Source organism: Hipposideros armiger, unplaced genomic scaffold (assembly GCF_001890085.2).
Source record: "Hipposideros armiger isolate ML-2016 unplaced genomic scaffold, ASM189008v1 scaffold_391, whole genome shotgun sequence".
NCBI lineage: Eukaryota > Metazoa > Chordata > Mammalia > Chiroptera > Hipposideridae > Hipposideros > Hipposideros armiger.
In genome coordinates, this window is record NW_017731741.1 from 129,952 (window position 1) to 144,087 (window position 14,136).

Genomic DNA, 14,136 nt, shown 5'->3' on the forward strand with positions numbered 1-14,136 from the left:
AGTTTCATTCAACTTCACTTCCCTTTTTACCATTAAATTTGTATGCGTTGCCTTGCCATACAACCAACTAGTATATAGCCACTCTTCTGGGAACTCAGTAACTCCATAAAATTTTAGAAACCTATATCAAGAAAAGGCCAAAACATTTGCAGCAACTTGGCTTTCTGTAGTGTTTTTATTTGTATTCAATAAAAATACCACCCATAAAGTTGTTTGATAAAAGATGTAATACTTTTTTTCTAAAATATGTGTTTGTGGTATTAATAAATATTTACTATTATAAGAAATTTTTTGGTTCACAGTTGAGAGAAGATCCTGCTTTCTTTGCTCATATATAACTTGAAAATTGATTTTCTTCTTCAGTTTCCTCCAAATAGGGAGAAGAAGACAAGAGCACTGACTTCATAAAGTTACTGTAAAGGTTAAATTAGACAATTCATGCAATATACCTGCAGCACTCAATACATATATTATTATTATTGAGATTATCATCATTATTAATATTATGGTTTCACTCCTAAGACTAACAATACCTGGCTCTTTCCATGTCCTCCTTTTAACAGTTCTTTTGCTGTCTCAAGCTCACTGTTGGACTTGGCTTTATCAAAAATTAACTTCCATAAAAAACATGTTGGAAGAAGAAGGAATAGAGAGGAAGAGGGTATACAGTGAATACAGTGATATGCTCCCCAAGTGTAGGGCTCCCTAGAAATTACCTGTCTATGCACGCTCCTGTATTCTCATTATTATTGATAGTTGTACCCCTAAGGCTAATTTTGTAATGGCCTGGGGTTTTCATAGACGATTGCATTTCCCCCAAAATAAGACCTAACTGGAAAATAAGCCCTAGCATGATTTTCAGGGTGCTCGTAATATAAGCCCTACCCCAAACATAAGCTCCAGTTAAGATCGTCAGCCAGACATGACTGTAGTTGAATAAATGTAGGTTTTTGTACATGAAAAAATGAATAAAATGTGCTTTTTGGAGCAAAAATTAATATAAGACCCGGTCTTATTTTCGGGGAAAAAATAACAGTATGTTTGGGAAAATTCTGCTATAGTAAGGTGACAGCATATCTGGTCAATTTTAGCAGTGACAGTGAATCTGATTATTTGGTTTAAAATTCACTCTTTTGTTCAATTATCTATATAAGAGAAAAGATGCCTTTAAGAGCCAAATTGCATTTATGTGAGATTAGGTTAATTAATCTTTAATTTCTTTAAATTCTAATTTAGATTTTTAAATGTGGAAATTTCCTAAGAATTGAAACTCGAACATGACCTAGAAATGAGAAGAAATAAAATCTTGCAGCATAGGGAATAAACACACATTTTTCTTCTTTAACCTCGTGTTGATTAGAGAGTTTCAAAGCCTTGCTTAATATTCATTCCCAAACTGTCTTTTATTTGCCAGTTTCCAAATGGAAAAATAATTGCTAATTATTATATTTCAGTTTTTCATTTAAGGGAATCTCTTCATTATTTATTATGCCTAGTAATGATTAATAATTACATCAATTAAGGTTTTAGATAATTCAATTTTTACATTTATCTTTCCAGTTTTTATGTTTTTCAGATTTCTTTAATTTTTTTCCAAAACCACAGATGGAATTGTAGAATCAAGTGGTGCTAAATCATGTTCTCATTCTCAGTGTGGAGCTAAATTTGTATTCAGTTTTGAATTGATGCTGGTTGCTCATTTCAACTAAGCGCTTCGACTTTTCTTTAAACTGATAGTCACAGAACTGCGAGTGCATAGACACACACATTTTTAAATGCCAAATCTGCTACCTAATCAGAACGGTAATATCTAGGGAGTCCTTGGCTTGTGGAGAATGTCACTGTATTCACAATGCCTTCTTCCTCCCTACTCTCTCTCCCGACAGGTTTATGGAAGTGAAAACTTGGTGTAACCAATGCCAGTGGTGAACAGGAGACATCTAAAAGGGTAACTGTTAAGAGAAGGGTGTGTGGAAAGGCCAGACGTTGTCAATTGTGTCAGGCAACCAACCTTCTTGTTTGTGGCTATTTAAAAATTGTAAACTGGAACAATTCACTTTCTCACTAGGACTTCCTTTCTTCCTCTGCAAGATGAGAGCACAAACGAGAGGGTCCTTCCTAAGTCTCTTCCAAGGCTGGCATTCCTAGGACTAACTCAGCACATTTTAACCGCCTGCATTTCTCTTCCCATCATCACTGACCGACACACAGCTTTAGTTGCTTCCTCCCCGTAGAAGAGAAATTAGCCCAAATGTTGTGGAAGGTCATTGTTATTTTTCTTATGCTAAAGATCACTCTGATAAACGGCACGATACCACAGCCTATTGCTCTCATCAATACTCAAACACTTTGTAAACATGGCTTTAAAGCCATATAGACTTAGTACTAGTATAACACACTTTCTTTTCTGCCACATTATTCCTATCCATCATGGTTCCCTATAAAGGGAAATTCTAACAAGTGGTTATTAGTGATAAAAATAAGAGTATTAATTTTTTCCCCATGCTTTTAAAAAACATTTAAACAGTTTTATTTCAGAATGTAGCTTATAGATACTACCCGAGTGCAGGCTGTGCACAGAGAAAGTGGTTTGCTTGCTGTTATTTTCATATGGAAAAGCCTAAGAGTGCTTTTCAATGCCAACTGGCACTGGCTTTCAAAGTAACCTCAAGAACTCAGTTAAGCCCATCTCACTTCCTGCTCATAGAAGTCAATTCACTATAGCCTCACCTTCTTTATCCCCACCACCATCATCGTCAGTATCATCTAGCATTAAAAGGAGGATTATAACATCGGGCTCACAATGGATCAGAGCATCTTGATCCTATGAAAAAATAAGCCCTACTGAAAGAATGTTTTGTGGTGATGACCTGGTGGCTTTAAGAAAAAAAAAATTTTTTTTAAATTGGAGATGAGGTGAGAGCTAAAGAAAGTATGTAGTTAAAAAAAAGAAGAAGAAAAAAAAGAAGAAAGAAATCAAAGTTCTATTTTTGGCTTTTCTGCCACTGGCTCCTAGTATTAACTTGAACCCGTCACCCATCCACACAAGAGGCTTAGTTAATAGATGAGAAAGTGAGAAAATGCTGCAGCTTCCCTATTTGAATGCTGGAGACCTGCTGAGATCACTTATATAAATATTTCTCTTTGAGCTCCCTAGAAGACAGGAACTCTATAAATATTTATTATTATTGTTGCACCTTAGGTACAAGTAGACAGAAAACGATGATACTCCCATATTTACATAAGAAGTAACTTATTTCAGACAATCCTAGTTCATACAAGCAACTTCGCGTTGGCTTGTTACTGTCTGTTGGGCTTTCTATTTTGCCCTTCTTTCCCATACAGTTGACGAATGTGGAAATATAAATAAACCGAGGTGAGGAAGTTCAGAATGGGTGCAGTCACACTGGCTGATCCCAAGCTGTGTATCAGAATGGGTGAAGATTCAAAATAAACATTACATTGAAAAGCCCTGATTGAAATGTTTGAGAAAACGATTCGTTTTAAGGATGAATAATTAGCACGAATGTTCCGAACTTAAGCAAAGCTTCACTGGATATCTAGTTTTGATTGTTCTGTTTCTTTTTTGGATATATGTGGAGAGAAGATATCTAGAAAATATGATTGTAACTGGCATGTTTAAAGTTGCTGTTTATGTCAAGTGGGGTCTTACAAAATTAATTCACCTGTTTCTTTGAAAATTCTTGTCTCACAAGCTGTTCCTACAAGGTTTTCATGGAACTAGGTTCTGGAATGATGTTCTCAGAATGCATACAAAGGTTATTTTTGGATGGTGGAATTTCAGGTGATTTTGTTAGTTTACTTTCTTATTCATACTTTTTTTTTGGTATTTCGTGACCTTTTTCTTTAAATAAGGAGCAGGTACTTTTACAAAAACAATAGTTTTTTAAAAAAAATAAATTTGAAAACCCTTACCACTGATTTCATTTTTCTCTGCCATATGCCCTAAACTTTTAATGGATCTATGCTTTCTTCCTGCTTTCCTTACAAATTTAAGACAAGCAGTTATATGGTAATTAATTTTCAAGTTGGGAATTTGAGACCTCTGTGCACTTGAGTGGGGAGTTAGTTATGATCTAGGGAACTCAGGCAGCTTATGAAGCACACTTAGCTAAAATTTTCTCATTTCTCTTCATATACTGAGCTAATTCAAACCAAAGCAGAGTGGGTCTGTTGAGTATGAATTATGCTAATAACATTCTGTTTGCTGACCTAATCTCAAGGGATTACATAGTTTTAATATTTCTTCAGTACTCAGGGTGTTTTATTGGGTTGTCGGAAAAGTCATGACGTATTTTTTCTGTGTTTTTCGTTTGCAAAAATGTGTCATGACTTTTCCGACAACCCAATAGATTCAATGCCAGTCATAGACAAACAAAAGACAATAAATTCACATACAACAATCTGACTTTACTTAAAGCAAGAATAAAAACCATTATGACTTTCTCTTTTGTATATTCATGACGTCAACTTCTATCTTATTTTTGCCTTGATATGAATGCAGAGCAGAACATTCAATCATAACTGGGGGTCAAGCTTTCCCCCCATAGTCCAACTTTGTTAAGAGGAGTATCTAGAAATGCATTTATTCTTCCTACAAATGTTTATTAAGCCCTTATTGCATGAGGGCCCATAGTTTAAGCAATGGGCTTAAAACAAGGGACCACAAGCAGTCCCTGACCTAAAGAGGCTGCTGGAGGAAAACTAGCATATAAACAGACACTGAAGCGTCAGAGGTGCCGTCATGCGGCCTGCACAGAACATTCTACAAGCACCACCAGGAAGGGCTCCACACAGTCTGACTGAAGCGTGGGAGGAGGAGCGGAAATTACTTCAAAGACCAGAGCGGGAGAAAAGGCAGGCTTGGTAGAGAGCACCATCTGAAAAGGTGCAGGGATGTGAAACAGAGGGCTCTCTCTTTCGAGGATCCTCCAGGTAGTGGTGATGCGTCTAGAGTGCTGTCGGCGAATGACAGAAGTGCGATGGAAGGTGAAGCTAGCCCAGTAAACGAGGGTCAGATTCTAGATGAGAATTTGGGATTTGTAGAACAAGCCCCAGCAAGCAGATACAGCCATGTGTTCTAGGCTCCTCTACATTAAGAATCAGAGTAGGGTCACAAAACAGGAAGCTTGCTTTTGATCACTCTGAAGTCATTGAACTCGCCTGAAGTCCTGTCCAGTGCGATGGGTGTGCCTCACAGGTGCCGGGAACCACTCCTCTTGGCCTCCATGCCCACCATTTTGTTTCTCTCTCCTTTTTCTCCTCTTCAAGGCTGGAACCGGCAGAGGTAGCCGAGCCCCTGGTGCTTGGAGAAACTCAGCTCTAAGGTTGCAGCTCTTAGGCTGCTGCAGTGGATGCTGCTGCCCTGATGTCTGCCTGTGGCGGCTGATAATTCATACTCTCAATGCCTCAGTCCTTTTAAGCCTCCATGGACTTTTATTTCTTGCTTTGTCCCAAGGTTTCAACATCCCTCTTCTCTCATTTTGGGCTATTGTCATTGGCCAAAACTGTGAGCACCGCACCCCCTCTCCCCTTGGGATGAGTCCCTTCCTAGGTAACTGCTTGAAATCCCTGGTAAGCAGATCCACTTGATGGTTGCCTTCCAGACACAAATATGCCTGAATTTTTGGGAGAACAGTTTGGATGCATGCTAGTAACTCTGGAAAAATCGTGGGACAAGAAATGGGAAGAGAAAACAGGAGCAAGAAAAAACAGGCTGAAACATGACTTGAAGAGAGACTAAAAGGGATGCGTGGCTTACGTGGCGCCTCCGAATCCAGAGTCAAGAGTACATATTTGTATTATTCTCCTTACCCACATTTAAAAATCTACCTCACTTACTATTTTTTTTTCTGTTTGTATTGTTTGTGTTTTTGGAAGCCACCTTTGAACTTTCTTTTTTTTTTTGAAACATGGAAGAGAATAAATAAATAAATGAAGGTAATTTACAGTTGCCGCATTGAGTAATTGGCCTTCTGAAGACAGGAGTGATGTGGTCAAAAGTAGAGGCAAAAACACTTTTTGATAAACATAACTATGGCCAGAACTTGAAATAGCAGAAAAAGAGGATTTCAAATTAAAAACTACCTCCCAAATGGTGCTTCAACCCTGACCTATGTTGCTGACGGCCAAGTAGTTTGACAGAATCAGTCCCCTCAAAACCAAAGCAAACCAGATCAGACCAGACCTGAAGAAATCCAACCAAACCCAGGCAGAAGGCCAGCATCAGATCGCGGACTCCTGAGGTCAGGAACAAGATTTCCTCAGACTTGGGTCCCTAACAGGGTGAAAGGATGAGAGAAATATTCCGGAGGAGGTGATGCGTGTGTGTCCATGGCGTAGGGTCATCGCTGGGTACCATGGCTCCTGAAAATCAACAGCAACGAATAAGAAAGATGTTCAACCGTTACTCTGGAAAGGACTTGCTCGCTTGACTTCCACCAAGCCCAGGAGCACCCCTTTTGCGCACTCAACTCTCCTCTCTCTGGCTGGGCTAAACTTGCCCTCAGTTATCAACTCTCATTCGTTCAGCAGGGACAACGCCACACGCGTCCCCAGCAAGTGTCCACGCTCCCCCCGCACTAGCTCTCCTCCTCCTGTTCCCGCCGCCTCTGCCCCCCCCCCATTTACTTGGCTTCTGCCTCCGTCCCCCTCTCTTTCCAGGACGCCCCTCACTTCCTTTCCCACCAAACCCAGATCTCAGGGACCAGGCGGAGGTGCGGGGCGGCACGTGGCTCGGCGCGAAGGGCAGCCCGGGGCGAGGGCGGGCAGGGCGCGGGCCCCACGGGCGGCGCGGAGGGCGAGTGGGTCCTGCCCCTCCCAGCGGGCGGCGGGCCGAGGGGCGGTCCCCGGCTCGCGCTGGCGCCGCCGCCCCCCGTGCCTCCTCCTCGCTCCGCCAGGCGGCGGGAGCCCAGGTGCCTGTGGGCAGGAGGCGCGGAGGATGTGCAGCCGGCCGCTGCTCCTGCTGTGGGCGCTGCTCCCCGCAGCGGTGGCGGGGGGCCCGGGCTGGACCTTCCCGCATCGCGCCCTCCTCGACTCGGAGGGCAAGTACTGGCTGAGCTGGGGCCCGCGGGACGGCCGGCTCGCCTTCCGCCTCGAGGTGCACACGGCCGGCTACGTGGGCTTCGGCTTCTCGCCCACCGGGGCCATGGCCTCGGCCGACATCGTCGTGGGCGGGGTGGCCGATGGGCGACCCTACCTCCAGGTAAGCGCGTCCCCTCCCGGAGCCCGTCCCTCGGAGCCCCATCCCGTCCTGACCCCGGGGCAGGCATGGGTGCGGGGCCACCCGGTGCCATCGGCTCTACCTGTGGCCTCGGCTGGACCGTCGCCCCCATAGCATCGCGCACGGTCCCCTTTACCGACAACTCCTGCGCCTCCCGGAGTCCGAGGCGCCCGCTGTCCAGCTCCCAGCCTCGGCCGCCCGGCTCCGAGTTTTCGCCCCGATGCTGAGCACGGGTAACTCCAAGAAGTTTTCCGTCTCTGACCACTTTTCTGTCCCTAGCGCCCCACTTGAAATACCCCCCCACCCCATGTACACACCTGCCGCGCATCCCCCTTCATTCCTGATTGGACAGGAGAGGAACCCTGGCTTTGGGGACCTAACGGACAGCGCTTAGGGTTGGAGAGGCCAGAGAATTTTAGCACTTTGCAGGCTTGCTGCCTAGGGTTGCAGTGTCGGAACTTCCCAAATCCTGGCTATTTGGAAGCCCCCAGGCTAGCGGCTGGTGTCAGCTACCTCGTCAGAGAGATGAATGAAAGTCCCCAAGAATTGTTCAGTACATTTGCTGTTCAGAGAGCCGCTTAGGAAGCCGCGAATAAAGATCTGCAAAACCTAGAGCCCCAGGCAAAATCCCCTGTTTAGTGGCAAAACTTTTCACTTACTTTAATAGCTAACAAAGTTAATTTGACAGCTGGCGATTTTCTTTGAAAGAGCCGGAGTAGAGACGTTGCCTGTTCATGGATGTCTTTAGGACTAGAAAAAAAAGAAAAAGAAAGAAGAAAGAAAGAAAAGAAAAAAAAAAGAAAAAAAATTGTGAGAATGATTAGGTAGTTAGGTTTTCTGGTCATCTTTGTTTATTTGATCTCGATCAACATTTGGACACTTTCCAAGATGCCATATCATCTTCGTTTATATATACTCTTGGTTATTTATCAAAGTTCACCCAAAGATGCAGCCCTACGCTAATAGTCTCTTGATCCAGATGAAAACTCCTAGTTGTTCTGGCATTGTGTAAGGTTTTGATGATATTAAAGCCAGTGTACCCGATAGGTTTCAAAGTGCATATCTCAGTAACTTTATTCCTGGCTTCTGAGTTTGATGTCTACAATGTTCTGACTGAGAGGCCATCAAATTTAAACCCTAATTCTGGCACTGAACTGTTACCTTTGGCTGGAGATAGAGAAAATAACAGCAATAAAAACTTCAAAACTGCCCTGTTCTCTATTTTTTTCATAAATTAATCCTTTCCTCCCCAAATAAGTACTCTACAATTCTAATAAAATAAAGTTTTATGAGGATTACACCCTGTTGAAGTCATTGATGTATAAATTTTCTCCTGCTGCAGCATCTCAGCTATTAAATTTGTAAACCAAGAATTTGACTCCAAACACAGGCCTCACTAGCTGAATAACAACTCTCTTATGATATGAAGTACATAATACCTTACAAAACACCTGTTTCAGCCAAGTCTTTTTGTTTGTTTGTTTTAGGGCGGGGAGGGTAATATGTCCCTTAACTATCATTGCATATTTTGTTGAAGGGGGCATGTGAAATCTTAATAAGTTAATATCATAAAACAAGGTATACTATCAGAGATAACTTGGTATTGTTTTTCCCCAAAGATTAGCATTTTTTTTTAGAAAACCCACCCAATTTGCTATTAAATGAAAAGCCAAGAGTTGAATTGTGTTTCAACATGCCATAATGGGCCCACCACAAACATAGGCTTTTTTTTTTAAACTAAAGGGTGTTTTCACACTGCTGGTAGTTCTTTATAAAAATTGCATATATCGCTTCTCGGCCTTTTGGCTAAGATCAAGTATAAAAATTGCATAAGAATTAATTAAGTACTCTTTAGATTGATTTTGAATCATAAAACTTTACTTAATTAGTGATTACGTATCACTATGAGATAAACCTTTAACTGAACCTTTAAATATATTTAAATATAGTTTCTTTTATATTTCCCAGTATATTTAATATATTGGGAAAATATAGGAGCAAGAAATAGGATTTTCCTTTCCATTTTTATTTCTAAGGAAATTAAATCATTATTTTCATACATAAAGATAATCATTTTCTTAGTTGACTGGCATCCTTTACTAGTCCATTTCCTTAAACATCCTAATCACTTTAGGACATATAAAGTACAATAAAATTATGCTAATCAGTTAAGTTCAAAGGCAATTTATTAAAAACCTCTAATAAAATTAAAGATACCAGGACTAAAAATACAAAGAAATGTATGTTTCAGCTGGTTCATCCAAACTGGGTGGTTCCACTTTCCAACACTTGAAATTGAATCCTCTCCCTAGAAACTGTTTATTTGAGAGTCTTCATGCAGTGGTATGATAAAGGTATTCTCAGTGACTATGCCAAAAGGTAAATAAGATTCTTAATCATAGTGTAAGTGATTCCATTAGTAGACTTTGGGTTTGGTGTAATTATATTCCCAGGGAGAACAAACTTTACGTGAAACAAAAAGCATTGACTTCTTGGGCATCTTGTATGTGCAGCAGCTACTGAGAGCTGGAGATGGCATCAGGCTGTATGATAACCTAAGGTGATATCCCAGTCATCTCCTCTTGTGGCTTTTCCCCATTATTTTATTGGATCCCTTTTTAATTAAGTTTTCAAAACTCGACCTTTACATGTTTTTTATTTTTTTATTATTCAGACTTTTGTCTTTTTCTGACTGTCTTAAATTCTTCTTTTCAGTAAGATGTTAATGCCTGGATAACTAGGGAAGAATAAATCCCAATGAACCAGGTAGAGAATTGTTGGCTAAATAGATGTTACAAACCCTAATGCCTGTAGAGGTCAGACAGCAAACGTACAAGAGCGGTGGGGCTCCAGTGGAATAAGCAGGATGTAATGCAACAGAGAGTAGAGGGGACTGAGGAGACCATAGTTTTTGTGAGTGAATTACTGTTATGTGGGAATGCAAATCAAGTATTGCCCGATCTTCTGTGTTTTTTTTTTGGTTTTTTTTTTTTTGAGGCAAGAAAGAAATTTAGATTGTGTGTATATGTAAGTAAAATCTTCCGATTGCTAAATGCTGGCACAATTCAAATTTGTACAAAACACCATGTAGTACACATATACACACATGGTTTCGGTTGAGATAGATCCCATGGACAACTTCATCTGGGATCAAGAGGAGAAAAGCTATTGTTAATAAAGAATCAGCCAAAATAATGAGAATCCATGGAAGGCAGAGAGGTGGGTCCTTTTCTTTTCAGGCCAGGTTTATTCTGTGCCAAGAATATTCTGTCCATTGTCACAAGGGGACCTTGCCTATTGTTTGTGTTATCTATTTTTGTGTAACAAACCACCTCAAAATGCAATGGCTTAATCCAAGGACAACACGTATTTTGTTCAGAAATCTGAAATTTATGCAGGGTTTAGTGAGGACAGATCTTGGTTCCACTTGTTGTCAACTTCAAGGTGAGTGGTTGGAATCATCTGAAAGCTCATTCACTTGGTTATCTGACTGGTAGTTGATGTTGGCTGGGACCTCAGCTGGTGCTCTTTTGGGAACGTGGCCTCTCCATGTAGCTGCTAGTATTCCTCACAGCAGACTAGCTGGGTCCCAATAGTGAACATCCAGAGAGGCCCCAGCCGAAAGTATATAGCCTTTGACAGCTTAGCCTTCGAGTCATCTAGTGTGTGTGCTGCTGTAGTCACGGTCCCACTGGATTCAAGAGGGAACATAAATGCCAGCTCAGCATTGCACTGTAAGGAGAGCACACGGGAATGAAATCTATTAGTGTGGCCATCTTTGAAAATACAGTCTACCACACCCATCCTTACTGACTTGCCCCATCTCCTTCTGAACACCACTTTTGTACCTTTCATTACCTGTCTACACTCATCCACTCTCTCTTGACACTGCTAAGATTCAGAGCAATGCTTACTTATTCACCTTCTTTCCTTTTCCTGTCTCTCTCTCTCTCTCTCTCTCTCTCTCTCTCTCACACACACACACACACACACACACACACAAACACACACACACACACACACACACACACACACACACACCACTCATAAGAAGTTAGTGAGCAGTTGGTAACTCCTCCCTTGTCCTATCCTGTACTCCCTCCACTCCCCGCTGCTTCCCCAGGGAGTTCAAAACTTCGACAACCCGCATCCTTCAATGGTTGCCAATCACCCAATGAGCCTACCTCCAGAGGGCAGTGTGACATTTGCTTGCAGGTTTATGGAGTGAAAAATCAGATTTGGAGTTCCTTGCCTCAAGGCAACACACTCACTATACCCAGAGAGGAGGCATAATGGGAATTTACCCTGCCCATTTTGTAACCCTCTGACCCTGTTGGAGCTATTTCTTCAAATGGTGTATAACCAGATATGATCAAAATGGGAAAGAAAAGAAATGTGGTGGTGGAGTAAAGCCTGTCTCAGTGTACTCTATCAGATGAATTTTTCTGGAGTGGCTTACACTTGGGGAAGCCCGGGGATACTGCTGAGGTCAGCTTCTGCACTGTCTTTCACAGAATTGCCAAAGTTGGGGGTGGGAAGCAGTCTTTCCTTTTGCATTTGCTTTTGAAAACCTCACTATTTTGCCTCAATGAATTAACTCAAGGCTCACTTCCCTGATGGATTCGTGTCCTTTCCTTGTACTTTGGCCCTTTTTGACACAGAGCAATCCCACCCCCCACTCGAGCCACTTAGCAACTGTGAGTTCCCATTTGAGGCAAGTGATCCGAGTTGATGAATGCCCAGTTTGTGCGAGTCAGAGAAGAGGGCAGCATTGTCGGATGTGCTGTTGAATTTGCACAAAAATTGATTCACTCTTCCTTTGGGGGTGTAAACCGCTAGTGAATGGAGGCCGAAACGTGCCACCATTCGTTACAGCCTTGCTTGTTGGCTGTCTCTAAAACTGAAGGCTTTCTGTGATGAGAAGTTAAGTCTTCAGCAGCAGGGTAATTGCTGCTGGGTTGCTTGCTGAGGAAGTGCTTAGAACTGATGTGAAATCACAGAAAACAGTGAGTGTTCTTTGTTGTTAACTGTGTGCTTCTTTTAAGGGCACCCCAGCCAATGGCAACAAAGAAATGTTTGGAAAGCAAATTGAAAAGCTGTAAGGGGAAGATGGGAGTGTGCAACCCTGACACAGCTCAGCTGGGGCTTTGTTAAGAGATATTTATAAGTCTTTGGATTACGCACCCTTAATATCCAGATGACAAAGGGACCTCTCCAAGCTTCATGCTTTGTGCATTAGTAATCTGGACACATGGCCAGTGTAATGCTCCAACACACGCTGATAGTCGTCAGTGTGTATTTCTTCCCGAGCTGGTGATTTCATAATGCCCGAAGAAAGGGCAGGCCTAAGAACAGCCAAGGGGATAATACACCTGAATTGACCAACAAAGTTCAAGTCTTCAGGCAACCAACGGTATATTTCTGAGTTCTTGGAAGGAGAGGCAAGCGTCCACTTCAAAGAAAGTGAATGGTGGTTTATTGACTCATCATTTGAAATAGAGCCCTACTGAAATAAAGTTGCTGGCAAAAGTAATGAATTCATTATACATCATCATGTTTCTGGAAATGTTTGATCCATATGTTAAAAAATAACTGCATATGGATGCCTCATAATGCTGTTTATTGTAACTTTTAAAAAATAACCCATACAGAAATTTTAAACAGAAAAATATTTCTTTAGGAAGCTTCTTCCAAATCTGTCTCCTTAACTGGTTAGAGTAGACAGAAAATAAAAGCTGCTTATAGGACAGCATATAGCACATCAGCAGAAAATTCTGGAAAAATAATTTCAAATTGATAATTTTTGTTAACTGTAAAACTGGAATTATATATCTGAGTGCTACATAAATAATTAATAGACCAAATTTAATGTACTTTTGAGGTCTTTCTTATTCATTTAATGTAGCCAAAAATTATGAGAAAATCTTTAAACAATTCTTTCTTCTTCACGTTAAATATTGATGTTTTGTGTGTTTACTTGCTGCCCCTTAAGAGCTTAGAGTTTGGTTGATTCCCTTTAAATCTCCTGACACCCCACCCATTTTTAAAGGTGAGGAAACTAAACCTTAGGCAGCTATTACATAAATGCTGTTTGGATTCATTTCATCTGAGTTCCAGTTTGATGCCCTTTCTTCTCCGGCAAGCAAGCTGTAGCTTACAAAAACCACATTCCAATTTTTTTTTCCTCAATAATGAAAGAACATGTATAATAAAATACATTTTTAAACAGATTGATAAATTAAAGTCCTAGTATTTTTTACTACTTTTGATTCACTATAAATATCATAGATACACATTTTTATGATATGATTTTTCATTCACTGAGTTCATATATGTCATACATTATGATAAGTCCTTAAAGTGTGTTATCTCTTGAAATTCTCACAATAACCCTATGACATCAATATCTTATTTCTCCCATTTTGTAGATGTATAAACCTGAGGCTCTAGGTCACACATGACATTTACATGACTGTTTCAGTAAAGTACTTACCTATAGGCAGACAATGTTGGAATGTCCATTCATTCATTCTATCACTATTTAGTGAGTGTTTATTGAACAGTTCTATATGTGGGGGATATAGCATTGGGTGAGATGAAGTCAGTGGTATTATGGAGCTCACATTTTGGTGGGGGTAAACAAATAAATAAATGAGCAAGGAAAATATTAAAAAGTTGTAAGTACTGTGCAGAGAATTACAAGAGGGTGATATGATAAGGGGCTGTGTGACTATTCCAGATTAGGATGCTTATAATCAAAACATGAAGGAAAACAAGTATCCCAAGTTTTAAAGGTTGTTTTCAAAATTAACCATAGTGTTTACAATTCAAAATATTATATACTACGAAGATTATCTGGCATGGGCATCAAAGGACTCAGCAGACCTTGAATA

At 40.9% G+C, this 14,136-nt stretch overlaps 1 protein-coding gene across 2 annotated transcripts in view; it reads left to right on the forward strand.

The window, feature by feature from the left end:
* MOXD1 (monooxygenase DBH like 1) overlaps positions 1-14,136 on the forward strand; it is a 117,535-nt gene that overhangs the window by 35,494 nt on the left and 67,905 nt on the right. Inside the window, exon 1 of one of the 2 annotated variants that reach the window (XM_019663460.1) lies at positions 6,861-7,225. The exons of the other annotated variant lie outside the window; for it this stretch is intronic. Coding sequence (XP_019519005.1) covers positions 6,962-7,225 — 264 coding nt within the window. The 5' untranslated portion in view covers positions 6,861-6,961. Of the gene's footprint in view, positions 1-6,860; positions 7,226-14,136 lie in introns of those variants that run through there. 2 annotated transcript variants of the gene reach the window in all.